The 19,279-nt window shown below is 42.2% G+C and overlaps 1 protein-coding gene across 12 annotated transcripts in view; it reads right to left on the minus strand.

The window, feature by feature from the left end:
* Window positions 1-19,279, minus strand: part of FGFR2 (fibroblast growth factor receptor 2) — a 90,871-nt gene that overhangs the window by 23,536 nt on the left and 48,056 nt on the right. For 5 of the 12 annotated variants that reach the window (XM_014945297.1, XM_014945300.1, XM_014945298.1 and 2 more), the window contains 3 exons: window positions 8,210-8,400; window positions 7,133-7,280; window positions 2,951-3,153 (listed from right to left, as the gene is read on the minus strand). In XM_014945297.1, the coding sequence (XP_014800783.1) occupies window positions 2,951-3,153; window positions 7,133-7,280; window positions 8,210-8,400 (542 nt within the window). Of the gene's footprint in view, window positions 1-2,950; window positions 3,154-5,359; window positions 5,505-7,132; window positions 7,281-8,209; window positions 8,401-19,279 lie in introns of all 12 variants that reach the window. The other 7 variants (XM_014945299.1, XM_014945293.1, XM_014945301.1 and 4 more) reach the window with 3 other exon arrangements.

Consider the following 19,279-nt stretch of genomic DNA (forward strand, 5'->3'; position numbering starts at 1 on the left):
CATATGTTACTCAGCAAGACTCTTATCCTGCTCAGACAAGATGGCATCACAGCCATGCAAATGCCTCTTCGTAAACCAGGATTATTTTCATCTCCAGATCCTTAGGGAGCTTGACCCAGCAGCAGAGAGCTTCGAAAACAATATCAAGAATTCCCCAATCTATGGCCTCATTCCTCTGGAATTCCAACAAATCCCAGCACCCAGCCCCAGATCCCTGCCTGGCTCTCACAGTCTATACCTGCCATGAGCATCTCCCCTGCCCGCTCTCACCCATCCTCTCCACAACTTGGCCACTGTCTTTATTCCTCCCATGCACAGCACAAAGTCAAGGGAGAATCTTCATTCAACAGATAAATAGAAGTTTAGTGACAAAACCCCACCAGGCTTTAAATACAGTCCTCTGACATACAAATAAACTGAAACACAAAGGTAAGCCTGGCGGTAGAACAAAACAGAGTCGAATAATCCAGAAACACACACCCATTAAATAAAACACCTCCTGACTTATTTTTTGATTCTTGATTTGCAACAATGATTCTGAAATCCAAAACCAGCTTTAAAAGCTGCAGAAACTGGACAACTGCTGCAGCCTTAAAGACCAAGGAGATGCCAACTGAAAAATTAAGGAATCTTCACTGTGTATGAGCAAGTCTTCAGGGACCACTCATGTCATCCTGCCTTGCAAGCTACTACAAACAATTACTGAAATGACCAGTGAAGTCATCAAAACAGAAATATAAATTTCTTTTAACACTTATATTAGTTATACTCTCGTCTATGAAGGTATGAAAGCAGAGAGCCCTTCAGTGAGAAAATCCTGTTAATAAAAAAAGCACTCGAGAGACTGGAAAGTAGTGGAATTTTTGCTTCAGGGTTGAAACAGGATTCACACTTTTAAATATATACTGTTTTTCAAAAAATTATTCCCCACTTTTAAAAGCAAAATGCTATTTTTGCTAAGAAAATCTAGGGTAGAAAACTAAAATAAACTGATAAAACCTGATCTGACAAGCATGTTATAAGACAGAGATTTTTTTTTTTTCCCCTCTGTGAAAACAATAGCTTTGGAGAAGGTCCATATTGCATCATTTAATGATAAATAACTGAACTGAGGGCAGTGGTTGGCACTGCTGTCACACGCAATGAAATAACACTGTCCTCCTGAGGAGCCATTTCCAACTGACACAACTGAGCTCACACCAAACCTTAGGTATTTTTTATGCCGTCAACTTATCTCTGAGTCATTACGATGTTTTTATATTCAGGCAGAAATCTAATAGATGTCTTTTATCTAAGCAGCTGATATGTATCTCTCTCTGGTTTGGTACACAACACTTGAAAAGCATTTTCTTTGTCTAGAAAGCTGCACAGAATTTTAGCCACAGTGATGTGTAAATTGAACTGAGGGCTTCTCATCAGTCTCTCTCATATACTGAGTTAAAAGTCCCTCTCTTTCCCAGTGCTCTTCAAACAAATGAATAAAATCATAAAATTACAACAAAGCCCCCCAGAATTAGCCAAGTCAGACAGAATAAGAATTAACATTTTTGTTCATAAAACAAACCGAGTATTTTTCAGATCAGAGTTCACGCCCCCCCACCTCAAGATTTTGTAAAATACTGCACTTTAGAGGAAGATGGCTAAAGCATTACCAGGGGGATTTCTCTGCAGCATTTCTAACCAAGGAGATTCACAAACCCTGAAAAAAGGGTTCAGAAAAAAGTAATAATGCCCCAAATCCCAAGACCAAGCCCTACCCTAACTCTGATCGATTGCACCTCTAAAATTTCACTTACACCGAAGAACGATTTTTAAGCTACGTGTATCACTGGTAGTTATAATATTCTGGACAGGTTGTAGAAACAACCTGCAGAAGTTCTGTGAAACCTGTTCGTGGTGCAGATGGAACCTGATCTAAACCCTCAGATCCAAACCCCTGGATCCAACCCCTGCAGATGGTCCCAATTGTGAATAACAAGGTGAACCAAAGCCTCAGATGCCAACACCCCTCCACCTCCCTGGGCTGAAACCTGGATGGGGGGAGGAATTTGATGGATTTAGAGGTCTACCCTGAAGACCTACTGCAAGGAAAAAAAAAAAAAAAAAATCACAACATGTTAAACTCCAGCTTCAAAAGAAACAAGTCTTTCAGGAGAGGGTAGTATGTGGGAATGAAGGTTATTTTGGCAAGCGATGGCCTCTGACAAAGCCAAAGGCCTGTTACATGTTCAACTGGTTTGCTGCTTGTGGTATTGCCCTCTCCAGAAACACCCGTTGCCAGCCACAAGCTATTGTGAAATATATTTTATGTGATGCTGTTGTGTGCATTCTAAATCTGGCATTTGCTTTTGTTCCTCACTCAAAAGCATCAGCATCTTAATCAAACTGTTCAAGACCTGATGTAGTATCTCCCCTATTTTTACTTTATTACAGTCTTTTTTCTATTTTGGGGTGGTTCAGGATGCTTGGCTATGAAATTCCCTCCCCTCAGTCTTCAAAATTCTTCCTGGAAAATACCTCTCTGTATCTGGTACTTAGTTACTGCAATAATAGTCACCTTAGAAACATTATAAATACGCAATTAAATAGGATTCCTTTCCAAAGTCCATTAAGTCAGTAAAAATTTTTCCATTGACTTCAACGAGCTGTGGGATCAGGCCCCAAAATACTTCAAATACATTTTTTTTTTCCCCCCTATACAGACCATATTCCATTTTTCACATTTCTCCTCTGAAATCCCTGCCCTAATTTCCTTGCCTCTAGACACACACTGCTGTGTCAAGACGCACTTTCTTCCTCCCATGCCGGTCTCCCCAGGTGCCGGATTAAATCCCACCCCTACTGCTATTTGGTTTAATGCTTATTTATTCCCCTTGCCAAAGCATTCAGGGGAAGGACGGGCTGGCTTGGTGGTTTGGTAAAAGGTTTTTTTAACTCTTTATCTACTTTCTGTTACCTGTCTGCGCAGAGGGATTCGTTTTGTCAGCTTATGGACAGCGGGCTGGCTGCTGAAATCCGGCTTCTTGGTGGTGTTCTTCATGCGACACAGGATGACAGTCAGCACCATGCAGATAATTAAGAAGACCCCTATGCAGTAAATTGCTATTTCCACGTAGTCTGGAGACGTCGGGTATTCTTTTTCTTTCTCAGGAGCTGGATTGGAAGTTTTTAGGAGGGAACAATCATGCCACAGATTTAGCACACGGTACAAGCATAGTTCAGTACAGTGCTTGGAACAACATAAAATGGTAAAATATCCACAATTCTCAAGGTGGCTGCATGACATACAGAATACTGTGGGTGTTTAGGCCATCTTGCAATCTGAGAGTAATTCCTCTCTCTAGATCACTGCTTTGACTTCTCAGTTTGCCACTGAGTGAGAGTTTGTGCATGCATGTATACATATACAGACATATACATGTGCCTGCCTAGATAGGTACATACATATACTTTGAAATATTGGGTGATCAAGCATAACATGAGGGGAAAAGAAAAATCTGAGGTGTCCAAACTAGGATCAGGTTCATTTTGTTGCTCAAGTCAAACTTCAAAAGCACTGTAATTCTTTTTAACCACATAAAGACATATCTAAAGATAAAATATTGAATTAACTAGCCTAAAAGAAAAGTGTCTAAATTTGCAAAAAGATGTTTGGGCTTGAGTCTGCATTGCCTGTTTATCCAAATTTTTCACTGGGATCTCAAAATACAGAGGGAGGGCAGGATGAACGGGTCCCTCATCATGTTTCTAAATTCAGGGTAGGGATTTCAAGCGTTTTGAGGACCCGGATGCTTAACTCGCTGTGGTTCATGCCGGGTGCCCGACTCCCCTGAGGTCCTTTGAAGAGCCCAGCATCAGATTAAAAAGCATAAGGCAAGCAAAAGTTGAATTGGTAGCATTACATTAATTAATGAGTCCTCTTCTGCGAGGACTGCCTATGTCAAGCAACCTCATCCGCGGTTACCAGTCTAAGAGGTTAGATTTTAGTGGGAGTGGTTCTCCAGAGCTGCTGCTCTGATTGAAACCCTTTTGAAATTATCTTCAAGACAGTTATATGTGCAAACACTGTCCCTAATCCCTTATCTGGGACTCAACCCCCCCTGGGATAAACAGCATTCCACAGCAATCAGCGGTCACTCCGCAAGCAATGCACGGTCAAGCCAAAATTTTATTGTGCCTCATTCTAGGCTTGTAAAAATATCTCATTCAAGAAAATTGGTTAAAAAAAAAATAATAAAAAATGCCATTCAAGCACTTGCAAAATGCAACCACTGCTAGCAGAAGCAAGCTCGTTTTGCCTGCTCAGTGACAGACCACGCAGGCTCAGTGTTCACATAAGAGGGAGATGTAATAAAGTTGCCTCGTTCAGCATTTTTTAATAAAGGGTAAGAAATTATCTGCAGAAAGTGGGAACGCTTCACTCCCACAATGTGAACCTCAGCAATATGCACATGCAGGTTTTGTACCTTTTACTTAGGATTAACAATTAATAAATGGTAAGCACAAGATGACCCAGCAAACCTCAGGTGGTTCACGTTTTTTTTTCAAAGGAACTCCTAAGGCAGCTGCCAACAGTTATAAATGAGAAAATTTGACTAGTGTCAAAACCAACTACAGTTACATCTTCTAACAGCTGATAACAATTTTCAGGCAATAAAGCGCATTGATGTTTGTTTCTTTTAAGGACAGAAACATCATCAACCCCAGAACAGCGAGACATGCTTTGCAGTAAAAGCAAACGACTACCTGTTTTCTCAGAGCATGCAATGTTTAAAGATGCACGGAGCCGATTCCCAAGATATGGAAGGCACTGCTTCTGTACACGGTCTGTTGGCATCACAATTAGAATTTCCAGGATGGATTTGGACACTAGGTAAATGTGAATTTAAGCACACTAAATAGCTCAGGGATTCTGATGAGCCAGTACATAATTGTGGCCAAATTAGTCCCAAAGCTTCATAAGAAACTTTGAATTTCCTCCTCTTGAAAAAGTTTACAATGATTATTGTGCTGACTTCTCACTGAAGTGCTAAGGAAATGCAGCTCCTTAGCATTTCTGGTGAACATTTAACAGATGTAAAAATATTTCAATTGAGTGCAATAGGCATTCCCCCCACCTTTTTTTGTTGTGTAAAAATATTTCAATTGAATTCAATAGGCATTCCCCCCACCTTTTTTTGTTGTTAGGTTTTTGGAGTTGCAAATACATGACAAGACAATTCATTGGCTTGAGACAACCATGTTTAAAGTAAATCATTGTAAAAATCCTTTTCTGAGACAGAAGCCGTGCTAATTCTGCAGCAATCAACAAAGGGGAAAATAAAAAGAGGAAAAACCACAGAAAGAGAGCAGTGTATACCTGGCAGAACTGTCAACCATGCAGTGTGAAAGGATATCCCAATAGAATTACCCGCCAAGCATGTATACTCCCCAGCATCCTCAAAAGTTACATTCCGTATATAGAGAACCTCAATTTCTTTGTCCGTGGTGTTAACACCGGCAGCCTAGAAAAAAACAAAAGAGGGAAGCAAGAGAAAAAAAGCTAGACATTGAGAGAATTCTTGTGGATAGGGAGATGGAGCCACAGGGCTTTGCACTTTGTAAAGGCAGAGGTGTAGAGATGCAAAGCTCCTTCCCCATCCACAATCCCTCATCTAAAAGGCGTTTACCAACAGGTCCCAGCTCACCTCAGAAAGTAATCAACACCCTTCACCAGACCTAAACTCACCACCTAAACATGCATGCAATCAAATGACATGGAAAAATTAACCCACAAGGCTTTTTTTTTTTTTTCTTCTTCTTTTTTAATAAAAGGAAGTTGAAAGAAACACAAAGAGAAAACAAAGTAGGACAGAATGCAGCCTCCTTCACATGTAGTTACCTGTTTCAGAGGGAAGAATTTACTATGAAAATATGCTCTCAAAGGTTAAAAAAGAAAAAGGACCAAATTCTGCTCCAAAAGACACAACTTGGTAGCTGTCTTAAGCAGTGTATGGTCCTTACATCCTTCACTGCACTGCAGTCAAATATCATACATTGGGCAGTGTTGCCAAACTTCAGTTTAATCTGAAGTCTGGTAATATTCGGTGCCTTGCTTAGAAGCACAGTGGAGAGAGTAGGATGGTAGCTCAGGACTTGTTCAAAATAGATCATTTGCAGCTCAGAGATGTGGAGAAAAACTGGACCTCAAAAGTTGAAAAAACCAGGAGATGAAAATAAAATACATTTTTCTAAATTTTAGAGAGTTAAAAAAAATTAATAATCTGGAAGGTTTTTATTCTGTTCTCCTTCCAGACCTGCTAAATCTCTGGCTTGACAAGTCATTATGCACCAAACCAATCAGCGTATCAGTGATTATCTAAACTCATACAAACAGAGTAAATCTTAGAGCTGCAACTTTCCAGCTGTCCCAAGATGGGTGCAGCAGGACACCAGCATCAAGGTCTTGATGACGGAGATTTAGAGAAATCATCCATCGTTTGCTGCTTTTTGTCTCTTTTTCCATTCAAAAATGTTACTTTGAAATACACGATGAGGGCATAAACACATTTTTTACTGGGTCATTTTAAAGTAAATTTAGTTGTGAGCTGTAGTCACATTGTTGCCAGTTTTTATTGCTATTGATGGGTTATTACCAGTTAATAAGGGGTGAACAGCAACAGAAAACCCTCCCACCCTGCACAGTCACAGGTGATGAGGGAAGTTACAGAAGACTAAACTGACCTGACTTATGCTTCAGTGAGTACATATGTGAGCTTTTTGTATATATATACATATGTATATATATAAATATACACTAATTAGGTCGTAATTGCATTATTCAATGCGTATGCTATATATGAACTGCAAAGTATGCAGAATTAACAACAAAACTAGACGTAAACACACAGACACAAAGACATCAAACACAAGAGAAAATGGAAAGATCAGCATCAGAAATCAGTGCTTATGGTACACAGGGAATACTGTGGGAATTTTTCCATGGCTGCTGGTGTAATACCAGTTGCATCACCGAAGGAGGATTACACATATACCACAAGGCCAAAGAGTTATCCTACAAGCTGCCTGCAGTCTCCCAAAGCACCATTTTTTCCAGCTTCTACATCCAGCTTGCTTTAAAAAACATTGTTACCTTGTTTACTCGGCAGAACAGAGAGCCAGGCAGACTGGTTGGCCTCCCCTATATAATTGGAGACCTTACAAATATATTCTCCAGCGTCCGCCTCTGTCACATTGTACAGTGTCAGCACTTCAGCATTGGAACTATTTATCCCCGAATGCTAGAATAGAGACCAATAACACAGGAGAACAACGTCACTGCTGCCCAAAACGGACACCGATCTGTCTACGGTCCCACCACCAACACGACAAAAGAATATGCCTTCCACTTCATACAGGTATCAGTGTCAAAACATTGAGGGTTTGGGGGTTGTTTGGGGTCTTTGTTAGGTGTTTTTTTTAAAGACGAAGCATCACATGATGAGTTAGAAAACAGCATCATCAGGGGGGAAAAAAAAAAAAAGCACCTGGGCTGGTGCACCAGCTGCGTGGAACATGATGGTATAAAGATGCCTGCCAACATGCTGAGCTTGGAAAGTTTAAAAAAGAAAAGCACCTGGGCTGGTGTACCAGCTGCATGGAACATGATGGTATAAAGCTGCCTGCCAACATGCTGAGCTTGGAAAGTTTTGGGGTTTCCTTGGTCAGGCTTGGTCAAAACGCCTGCCAGTGGGAATGACACCACCTATACACCACCACACACCAGCAAAAAAATTGACATCTCTGCAGGCTCAGCATCCAGCAAATCCAACCCTGCCAACAGGCTTTGGCAGCAGGTGCCATGTTACTTCGAAATAAAGAAATGTGAAAGAAATGGAGTAGATTCTCCCAGGTATGTTTTGGATGTGCTCTATCAAAATGTAAATGTCAATGATGTTCTTTGAGAGGGTTTTCATTTTTTCTGAATAAGTCACGCCTGAAACATTTAGAGATAAAGGACTTCACTGAAGTAAAAAAAAGAGCAAAAGTGTTTATAAGCTGCACAATTAGCATTAGAGAATCAAATGTTTATCTAACTCATTATTTCATTTGTAACATAAACACTTCCATTCTCAAAAGAAGTTCAGTTCTCAAAGTTCTTGGATTTACATCAAATAAATTGGAGGCTTTAAAGAAGTCATCACCATCGCCGGCATCTGTAAAGCCTCACCTTTAAAACCTGGAGATAGGGCAGTCCATCTGGTCCGTATTTACTGCCATTCTTCTCTACATGTTTTATCCACTGGATGTGAGGTTGAGCATCACTGTAGACTTTGCAGACAAACTCGACGTCACCTCCGACGACTGCAGAGGCGTTTGCTGGGAGGCCAGCCTGGAGGATGGGTCTGTGCGGGGATCGCTCTGGTCGGGTGGGGAGGGGGAGCGAGAAAGAGCACGAGAGAGAGAGAAAGAGGAATAAAGATGCATAAATAAGCAGAGCTGCCAAGAAAACTGTAAGTGAACTCCAGCCAAAAAGCCCTGTAAGCCTGTTGGCTGACTCCTCCGAAATAACACTGCAGCCAAAACGTATAACAAAAACTGCAGTTCAAAGGAGACGACTTGAGCACTACACTTGTAAGATAAAGAATCCCTATTTGGGGGGGGGGAGGGGAGAAACCTTGCTTAAAAACTTTAAGCATTTTTCATAGTCCATAGAAAGAATTAGATAGAATATCTTTTTTTCTTTTTTTTTAAGCTATTGTAATAAGTATGTCTGAGTTTTGAAACATTCCGACTGGACTAAACCACCACAAAATAGGAAGAAAGACTATTGATTAATTTTTAAAATTGATTAACATATTAAAGTAAACCAAAAGTAATTTTTCAAAACTAGCAGCAGAAGCCTCAGCACTGAAACACCCCACGCAGGATGCCCATACCAGAGGGCTTGACCTTTCAAAGCACTCTGTCCAGTACTACCATGATAGATCCTCTCTACTTCACCCAGACACAGCAGCAGAAATACCAGTTCTTTCTTATTCTGAGCAAGACACAGGAAATAGAGGGTTCTCCAGAAAACTGCAAAGTATTTAATGTCAACCAATGGACTTGCTTCAGCACTTACCAAATGTTCGTGGTCAAACTTAGATCACCAGAAACACTGACTGCACCCTGTACCCTCTGGGTACCCAGAAAGCCAAATTTTCTGCAGTATGCAGAGCCTTTGGGCAGAGCATCGATGGGGGCCTTGCCCTCGGCTGTGACAGCAGGGTGGCCTTCCACCACCCTCACTAAGCCTGACTAAAAGCTGTTGACATCTTCTGAGTGGTGGGCAGGGCACGAGCCCAGCTCCCCAGCCTCCTGGGCCACCAACAGCCTAGTTTTTGCTGGAAAAGGCAAGTGGGCAAAGCATACAAACTTTTCATTCAAACATCACAAAAGAGAAAGCCCTCAAAATGACAACCCTGGTTACCAAATTTCTTTATTATCCAGTGAGCAGGGTGGACAATACCACCCTCCCCAGAAAACCTTCTGAGAGCTGCAGTTTCATCAGCCTGGCTGGGAACTCACCGCCCTCCTCGTGCCAACTTAACTCTGCCCCTTTCTCTTTATAAGAATGTAAAGTTAATACTGACCTACATATACTTTCAACATATGAATTAGAAGTGAAAAAGCCCATTGCCCATCCCCAGCTCAAGCTGTCCATTCTCCCCTGCTCCAGGAATTCTTTTGAAGATAAGTCAAAAACCAGCAGACCTAAATATTTATTTTTAGAGGCTGTACGCTGTAAAAGCTTTGACGTTATGAGCCAAATCAACTGAATTTCAAATCAAGCGTTCCTTCTTAAACATACTCGTTTCCAATAAATTGTTTCACAAGCAAACATTGCGAGTGTAATAGCAAATAATGCTGCCCATGGAACAATGGGATCTTTATACAGTCCAATATATTTGGCATGCGGCAAACATCTACTGGGAATTTACTTGCTGAGGCTACGCTGGCAGCATACTACAAAGCAGCAGTCTTATTTTACTTGTGGCAAAAGTGCGTTTGTGTTGCACTTATTAAATTATTCCATGGCTACGTGTGTCATTTTCAAAGATCTAGGAACAGTTTAATATTTTTTAATTTGTAAATTACAGTAGAACATATAAATTACTCTTTTACAGTTCTGGAGAGAACTTTTAGTTTCTCACCTTATGCTAAATAAGCTCTAATTCCATCTCTCTCCCTCCTTCATTTGGGTACAAAAACAGCAAGCAAAAAATCTCTCTTTAATAGAAACCTTACACCATCTTCCAAAACTTATTACAGCTGCCTTCAGTATAAAATGAAACCTTAGAGAATGTTATTTAAAATGGTTTTTAGAAGTCAGTAGGCCTCATGTTTCATTTCTCCACATCAGGGTTTGATTTCCTTTGTGACCTTATTCTCTGCCCTTAAACAAACCAGAGAATGAGGCCTGAAACATCTTGGAAAAGTTCCTACTATGCCAGCATCAACACACGAAATGTGTTTAGTTTATCCCGATAGCCATCAATGATTTAATCTTTTATTGATGACTGTCAAACGTTTCCTCTACCAAAAAAGAGTAGGCAGAGCAAAGAAGTAAAAGCAAAGTTATTACATTCTTGGTCACAAATTCCTTTTAAAAAAATATTAAATAAAGCACGTGCATATGCATAGGTGTGTATGTATAGCCATTTGTGAAATTTCTTCTCTAAGGGTAAATGTGTTAAAAAACAAACTCTATTTGCCCTCCAACATATGGAGTTATGGTTAGTGTTCATCAGCTCCCTGACTCCAGCAAAAGGGAGTATATACAGGTTAGGGGTGGACCCGCTAGAGGCAGAAGGGAGTATTCCTACACCCAGGCAGGCAAACAGCACAGAGCAACGTAACCATCATGATGCAAATTCACTGGGGCTTCATCACAATCCTGGAGTCCAAGGACCACAAGAAATACACTCATTATGGGGAAAATAACCAAACATGAAGAAACTTCCACTAATTACAAGTGACCAAGTATAATTCTGCACAGTATCATTTCTTGGAAATAGTAATTTCAGGATGTTTTCCTGTCTATCCCTGCAAACCACACCTAAGAATTCCACTTAAGCATAAGGTACTGTCAAAATCATGTTCATAAATCTCATGTCACTATTTAGCATTTAAAATACAAGCCGTGCATTTGTAAGCAGAAATCATCACTCAAACAACTGGCTACACTAATATTAGATGGAAACGGTGTGTTCTTTTTTACTAAAGACTAGCAAAAGCCAAAAGTTACCTTTAAAAAAGAGCCTTAGATAACCTAACAACCAGGATCATCACTAACCTATAGTGATCACATACATCTCTAGTTATTTAACTCAGACAAAAAATATCTTTGTACAAAACAAGTTGGCAACCAATCTCATAGCTCCATAGACTTACTGATTTCAATATTCCCCTTGCTCATTAATATTGAATTGAATCAGAACCTCAAGAAATAAATCTTTACTACTTGACCACTGAAATGCTAGTGTTTCACTCTCATTCCTAACATGATTCAAAAACAAGTCAACAGCATATGCTATAATACAGAAAATCTCCCTGTAGATTAGCTGTCCTCAAGTGTACCAAACACTACATCATAAGGACCATATAAAGTAGTAGATACTAATTTTATTACCATAAATATTAGTTACTCAGTGAACTACATACAGATCTACAAGGTTTTTCATAGATATGCCCTGCTTATTTTAACAGACCTTCCTGGGTCAACTGAAGCGTAATAGAAGTTTAAAAGCAAATGTAATGGATGTTTAGAAAATTTTTAAATTTTTTTCTGTATATTGATCTAAAAGTAATTGAGCCAAACTTATAATTACATGTAAACCCCCACCTGTTATCTTTCATTTTTATTCTAGTTCTTCTCAAAGTCTAACTTTCTAATTTTAAAGACAAGGCACGTTTAATGCTGGATCCCACCTTAAGAGACAGACACCAGCTTTCTTTCTCCAACTTGCTGTTTAGATACAAACCCAACATCAACCCTGTTTGAGGAGTCAATTATCTACAAAGGCAGAGTGAAAATGATTGCTCACGTGAGGAATATCATACTCAAGGCTACAAACATCTAAATTTTACACCACCATAAAAGTGCCCAGGGATTGAGCGTTTTGCTTGAGCAGAATTCAGAATTGCTTGAGCAATTCTGGTTCCTTATCTATAGGCAAACAGACTTGCTATCTGAAGACGACTGACAAAGAGACCTGTCCAATGGCTTAGAAGAAACTGTCATTTAGCCTGTTAATGTTAAAACTTCAGAATACCTTTCTCCAAGAGAGAAAATTGCAAAGAATCCAGGAAAGCTGGAAAATTCCAAGTTTCTGAAAAACTGGCACAATGGAAGGAGCTGCCCAGGAAGCTCCCAGCCCTGGAGGACACCTAGAGATGGGTGGGAGGCCATCCTGCCACAGATGATGGAGGGAGAAGAGACTGGAAGAACTTTCTGGAAATGACTACTGGGTCTGCATACTTCACAAGGGTCCTAAGACTCCTCCTTTGGAAGTTTAAGTCCCTGGACAGGCAGTTGCTACAAAAGGGACTCATCCCTCTCCCATCCCTGGCTTTATCTCCTCCAATCTCTTTTTTGTTGAGCAGTTGCAGCCGAAACAGAGGGAGCTCTGAGATGAGAGAGACAGGAAAGTCATGAGACCAATGCACAAGGTGAAGATGTGGTCAACAGGGACTGAAAAAGCAAGCCAGCAGAACCCAGAAAACGCAATCCCACCACTCGGGCCCTAGTGCAGGGGGTGCAGGGATGGAAAAACTGCGGGAAGAGAGGACTGCTCGCCAAGAACAGGGAAGATGTAGGGCAGGATTTGCTGCTGCCAGAGGCCAAAGTAGAGCGTATTGTGACGGAAAGAGTGGCTCTGCCGCTACTGGAGTGCCTTGGCAGGGAGAGGAGACAATAACCCCGGAAGGGGTGAACTCGGGGGCCCATCCTGAGGCCAAGTCTCCTTAGCAACCTGGCTGTGCCAGGGGCCGAGAAGAGCTCTGGTAATTGTCTATCCAAGCCTCCTTGTCACCCCAGCACAGACAGTTCAGGACCTTTCATGAGAGCTAAAAGCCAGAACCAAAGCCCATTGAAGTCAGGGGGGAAACTCACATGGAATTCAATGGGCTTTGGATAAGGCATTCGATTCATTTCCAAAAAAATGAAAACTACTCTTATTTTCTCCTTTTGAATGTGCTTGTTTCCTCTCCTTGCAAATGTATGATTCAAGTGCAGCCCAGGAAAATAAAAGCTGAATAGCAAATGCAGGACCAAACACGAGTTCTGGGGACAACGGGGAGAGATGCTCAATAAAGCGGGGAGAGGAGGAGAGGGAAGAAAAAGTTACCCAATTCTTTTCCACAATTTTTAATTAGACACATTTATCAGAGTCTTTAATAGCAGTTTTGAAATGTTACTGACTCCTGTGGAATCGTCTTGATGGCTGCCACTGTGAAGCTACAGAGGGGTCCTTCAACCAATGCCTCTCAGGGCACCAGTAACCGTTCTGGATCAATAGTCCCTGGTAGAGGTTCTGTGTATTCAGTCATCCCTGAATAAAAAATGAAGCAGCTCCAGCTGTCTCTCTGCTTAACTGAAAACACAGACCTGCCATGCCTTCTTTGCTTGCCCTGGTCAGCACAGCACGTTCAGCTCTAGTTGCTTATTTTGCCTTATTTCCGAGCGTGGGAAGCCTTCAGCAGCAAGCTGGACCCCATTGGGTGAAAACACTGCCCATTCCCAACCACCTTCTTTCTGATCGTGCAACATCTGTTCCTTTGGCAAATGCTGATTATCCTGTAAATTATGGGTCTCAAAAGCATCCTACAGCGTTTTAGGCCAGACTGTAATCACAGGCTCTTGCCTTGTCTTTGGCTTAGCGTCCCAAACTTGCAAGACTGACTCTCATCAATCACGGCCTTTTCATCATACACTTGGAATGAAATATTTCTCCCTGTATTTCAGCACACAGTGCTCTCCCACCATTTCCACTGAGCCATGTGCCTGACACAGGAGGTCCCTGATGGCCACCAAGCTGAGGGAGCAGCGCTGCTGATGGAAAAATGTGTTTCTACATGGCTCCGTCCCCAAATTAACTGCATGTATCCCATCCAACGTGTCATGTCTGAGGATATCCCTGGCAGGTACTTTTCACACAGATGCATGTCTGCCCAGCATGTACCTCACACCACCAACTGACCCACAGGCAAGTTTTGTGCGGTGTCACCCATCCCTGGGACAAAACTGCTCCAACAGAAAATGTGGTAGCTTCTAAGGTGACCGTACCTCACACCACCAACTGATCCACAGGCAAGTCTTGTGTGGTGTCACCCATCCCTGGGACACCCAGAGCCCCCTCACACTCCTCAGACCCTCCTTCATGGAATTACCAAAACTGCCTCAACAGAAAATGTGGTAGCTTCTAAGGTGACTTAACCACTGCCTGGAGCAGACTGGGCGGTGAAACCTGTCAGGTACATCTCCAGCTTCCCACAGGGCCCAGCACACCCCGTGCCACCTCAAAGCTGAAATACAGTTTCTTCTCAGAAGTGGCACTGACGGCCATTTCACCCACAGCTTGAGGAAATAACTCTACCCGTGCAAGCTGCTCTGTTTCTGCACTCAATTTTTGGCACCCCTGTTGAGACTGTACACATGCATACCATTATTGCTGGCTCTGATGATGTTTTTTGGTGGTGTTGGATACCTACCACCGGGTGAAGGCACTTACTAAAGCCACTGGGCCAACCACGGGATATCAATCTCTGATCACTACCTATTTGGGCTAAATATCAACCATTAAAAGAAAGATTAAATCCTTATCAATCTCTCACCCTCCAGTGAATGAAGGCCTTTCAAGTTTCTATCCTGCTCTAGCTGACAGCAAAGGAAGCCATTTGGAAGGAGAGACACAAGGATCACTGTCCTTCATGAAAGATCCCACCTACACAAGCTGCAAATCTGGCCTCAGTTCACGAGCACTCAGAGGCTGGATTAATTATTGCTCTCTGAATTAGAGAGCTCTTTTGAGGAGAGTTCCAGGAGCAGCCAAGCCATGAGGAATTGCAATTCAGGTTTCCCTATAAATCCAGCATTATCCAAGTTCATACAAAGGACTCGATTTGAAACTACGCTTGGTCTCCATACCCCTAGGTGGAGTGGTGTAGGAGGGGTCTAACCAAACAGATGTCAGAGTCCCCACAGGAATTTCCTCCTTCAAGGTAGCTTTCTACACCCGGGCCAAGCCAAACCTTCACTTCCTTTCTCCAGCAATAAGCAATTGCTTATGGGTCCATGAAATGCTGGAAGGAAAACACTGCTAATTCCACGATTTTCTCCATGGCGTGGAGGAGTAAGGGTTGAGTGCTGGCTGCTCTTTCAAAAGATCAGAAACAACTGAGCAGGTGTAGGCAAAACGCCTCTACTAATTAATGTCATACACTATATATATGTGAGCCAGGAGCTGAGCAGCTTCTACCAGCTGCACGTCAGTTTGGTTTCCTTTCTGCATAATATGAAGCACTGCATGTTGTTTATAGCCAATTCAGGAGTGCTGCTGAACTGTCATGTTCCATTTATACGTACATACGTACACACCCCTCAAATCACCGCTTGTTAGATTATTTATACACGCCAAGGTAGCACCCACAGCAAGTTGGGGACAATGCCCTCGTCCCAAACTCTGCCAAATGAGAAAACGTTTTAAGGCTACAAGGATCACTTCATTAAACACTAAGAGATAAAGACCATCCCTGGCAAGGACGCTTGATAAAGAACAGGAGCCTTTCAGGCAGAGTAGCAGAATAGCTTATGGACCAGACCAGCATTACCGGTGCTGATGAACTCATGCCTTACAAATTTTGGCATCTTTTATCAGTAGGCATTAGCCAACAAACCTTCATATTATTCAATGCTCCTGTACAGCAGGAGTCTCCATGTATAGCATTTCCTATCAGCCCAATGCTACTTGAAGAAGTCATCTCACTGGCCAAGAGCTCAAAGGGCAGCTGGAGCTCCTGGCCCTCACAAGTGAACAGAGTCCACAGGGATCTGCTCACGCAGACGAGAGTGAGGGACTAACCTCCACAGCCACTTTCTAAACTCCATCCATCCTCAAATTTAGAAGCCTTTTATATAAACTTGAGGCATTTCTTTCTGCTGCTGTGTCACATGCTTCATCACTGCAAACTGATGGGCCCAAACATCCACCTCTGCTTTGGTTTGTGGACCAGTATCAGCAACCAGCATACAGTGAGACAGCAGGGAACCAGACTCCATATGTTCCCTGCTGTCCCTGAATGCTTTCTCATAAAATTAAACATTTAATACTGGCTATTCACGAATTTCTGTTCTAAAGGTTGAAACTTTGACACAGATACCAGAATCAGGCAGCCTCCTACCCACAGCAAAGCCTTTACCACCCAAGCCCTCCTACTTACCAAGACCAGCAAGTAGTAAAAAGTAAAAGGCAACGTCTTTTTAAAATCTTTAGAGGAACTAATCAGGTCTATTCAAACTCTTTGTCCTTGGCTTCACCACCTTCACCTCTGATTTGAAGTAATGGCACAGTTTCTCCGGCAGGCAAAGCTCCCACTGATGTTATCCCATCTGTTTCTTTGGATAGCTCTACAGCATAGCTTCAGCTTCTGTCCAATCTGCATTTTAGCTAAAATTCATCTTCACACAACACCTCTACAGCGTAAACTCATCTGCACACTCCTTCCTCATATGGCAGCAAGCCGGGGAAAAGAAAGCAAGCAAGACTGGCTTATTTGGCTTGATACAAAGCCCACTGATATCAGTGAAAACAGTAGGGGGAAAAAAACCCAAAACAATCACAATCAGAAGCAGTTAAAATCTATCCTTTCAAATCACACTTCTATCAGAGGGTTAAAAGAGACAGGAACATCCAGCAAGCCCAGGGCTAAGGCAGGCAACATGAACACTCTTGTTTTAAAACATGAAATTATCAACAGGGCTTTAAGACCAGTTTGTCTTTAAAGCAAAGCCTGTTGTCAGGCTGACACAGCGTGGGTTTCATCAGCCCCACGGAGCAGAAAAAGTCAGAGCAGCCAGAGTTGTACAACATCAATCTTGGATTTCGCTTGCAGTGTTCCTCACACAGTGCAGGCGTAAGCAAAAGCTTCGTGCGTGTCTGAACAAAGAGAGGAGAGGCCTTATTTTGGTTTGAAAAACACACCGGGAAACAGAACAATGAGGAGCTCAAATTTTTGCTGAAATTCTCTTCAGCGTGCCCTAAAAGAACGAGGCTCCAAGAGCATGTGAAAAACAGCTTGAGACTTCTCACAGACAAGTGGTAAATTTTTTATTGTTCTGGCCATTTCCAGAGACTGCATCAATTTTCACGCCCAGAGACATCACCCTTTGCACTGTGCACAGCTCCCACCACTCGGCTGCTTCACAATACCCAGAGACAATGGTCCAGCACCCTTGGCCTGGGCTCTCCAGTAGGCTCTGCCAAGGGTTTGCCGTACGCCTGGCAGAAAGCACCTCTCCCACAGGGATGATGTCCTCTCCCAGCTGCGGTGGCTTTAACTCACCAGCGCACCCAGCCATGCCATAAAGCACACAGTGGGAGTTATTACTGCTGTTGTTATTGTGACCTGACTGCATGTCTTTCATCCCCCAAATTTCCTTTGCTGAGAACAGCTCTGCCTTTAAAGTAAAATGGAAAAGATTATGTCAACCTTTAAAAACCCTCTTACCTTTCTACACTTCTCCCCCTTTCCTTACACAGCACGCTCACTCTGCTGAGGAATGCAGGTGTGGAGTTATTGGAAGGACCATGGCGTTCTGCCTCCCCTGCCAGACACAGCTGACTGCCCATACCCATGCACAGGCTCTCAGGGTAGCAGAGATGCTCCTGCTCCCAGAGTTTCAATGCTCTGTGCTGGACCATCAGCCTCAGGTCACATCTCTGTTGGACCTCACTCAGCCTTCTGGCCCACCTCGCCCAGTGATGGAGTTTGTCATCACGTGTGATCCCATGCCAGGAGGGGAGATGTCCCTCCGTCAGGACCATGCTCACTGCTGTGACACACAAACCATTGGATGTTGTCTGTTCATTCTGCTAAGCAACCTCAAAATCAACGTTTGGATCAGGAAGAATTACTGCCGTAACTCCCTAGTAAATAACAAATGAAACATCAACCAACACACGCATATTCACTTGTAAAGGCAGAATACAACCTAATAGCAACTGTTGTGATCACCTAATTTATGACTGTGGTTAAAAATCCCCAAATGTATATAATGTTTTCCTTTCAGAAGCATCTTGTCAAAATGGTAACAACTAACATTATTCCAACTAATACTGTCATGTCGAGTTCTTCACTCAGCTGAAGTTCTGACAGTATCAGTGTTTTTCTTTCATGAACAGTTAAATATTTCAACAAATCCATGCAGCCTTTTTAAAGAGCAACCTGAAAAAATAATCCTAATATTTTATATTTACAGAGCAGTTCGGTATTCAAGAGCTCAACAAACTATGACTTTGAATGTGGCTTTTAAATTATAATTAAATTAGATTTTACTTTATTTTCATGTTTAAATGAAGCAACTGCTGTTGAAGCTGCATCGTGGGAATGGTAGTAATCCAAAGATGATCTAATGACTTACAATCCTGAAAACCTGTAAAATACAGCCACCACTGGATTTCAAGTCACAAAGCAGTTTGCAGGGCAACGAGAGGAGGGGACACCAACACAAAGGTTGTAAGTGCAACCTTTTCTATAACAGCCACAGAATTTCACGTTTTACTGATTTGTCCACACTTTGGTACTGCCAAGATCTCACACCTCCTCACCTATCTTACCCCCGTACCCATCCCATGAGGTTTTTTCTCTCCTGCATTATAAACCACAATGGATAGACCATCATACACCTTTTCACTCTTTTATCTTCCCAGTGCCATCAACCCCAGCCTGGGCTCATTACAATCATGTACAACCCCTGATGCCTATTGCCGAGTGCCATCTCCATCCATTTCCACCTCTGCTACCTCTCTTTTAATGTCAGTTTAATTCCAAAATCACTTGTGTGGTGGTCTCAATTCAGATCCGTCTCACCTGTTACAGGCAGCTACCCCATGGGGTTGTCCCACCCCTATGTTTCCTCCCACACTTGGGGACAACATGAAGAAGTGCAGGTGTAAACTCCTCTGGAGTTTATTCATCCAGTCTGTATCACGGTTCATTTATGATTTTTCTGTATTTGTGATAATTCAAGCTTTTCTTT

Source organism: Calidris pugnax, unplaced genomic scaffold, assembly GCF_001431845.1.
Source record: "Calidris pugnax isolate Ruff unplaced genomic scaffold, ASM143184v1 scaffold89, whole genome shotgun sequence".
Classification (NCBI taxonomy): Eukaryota; Metazoa; Chordata; class Aves; order Charadriiformes; family Scolopacidae; genus Calidris; species Calidris pugnax.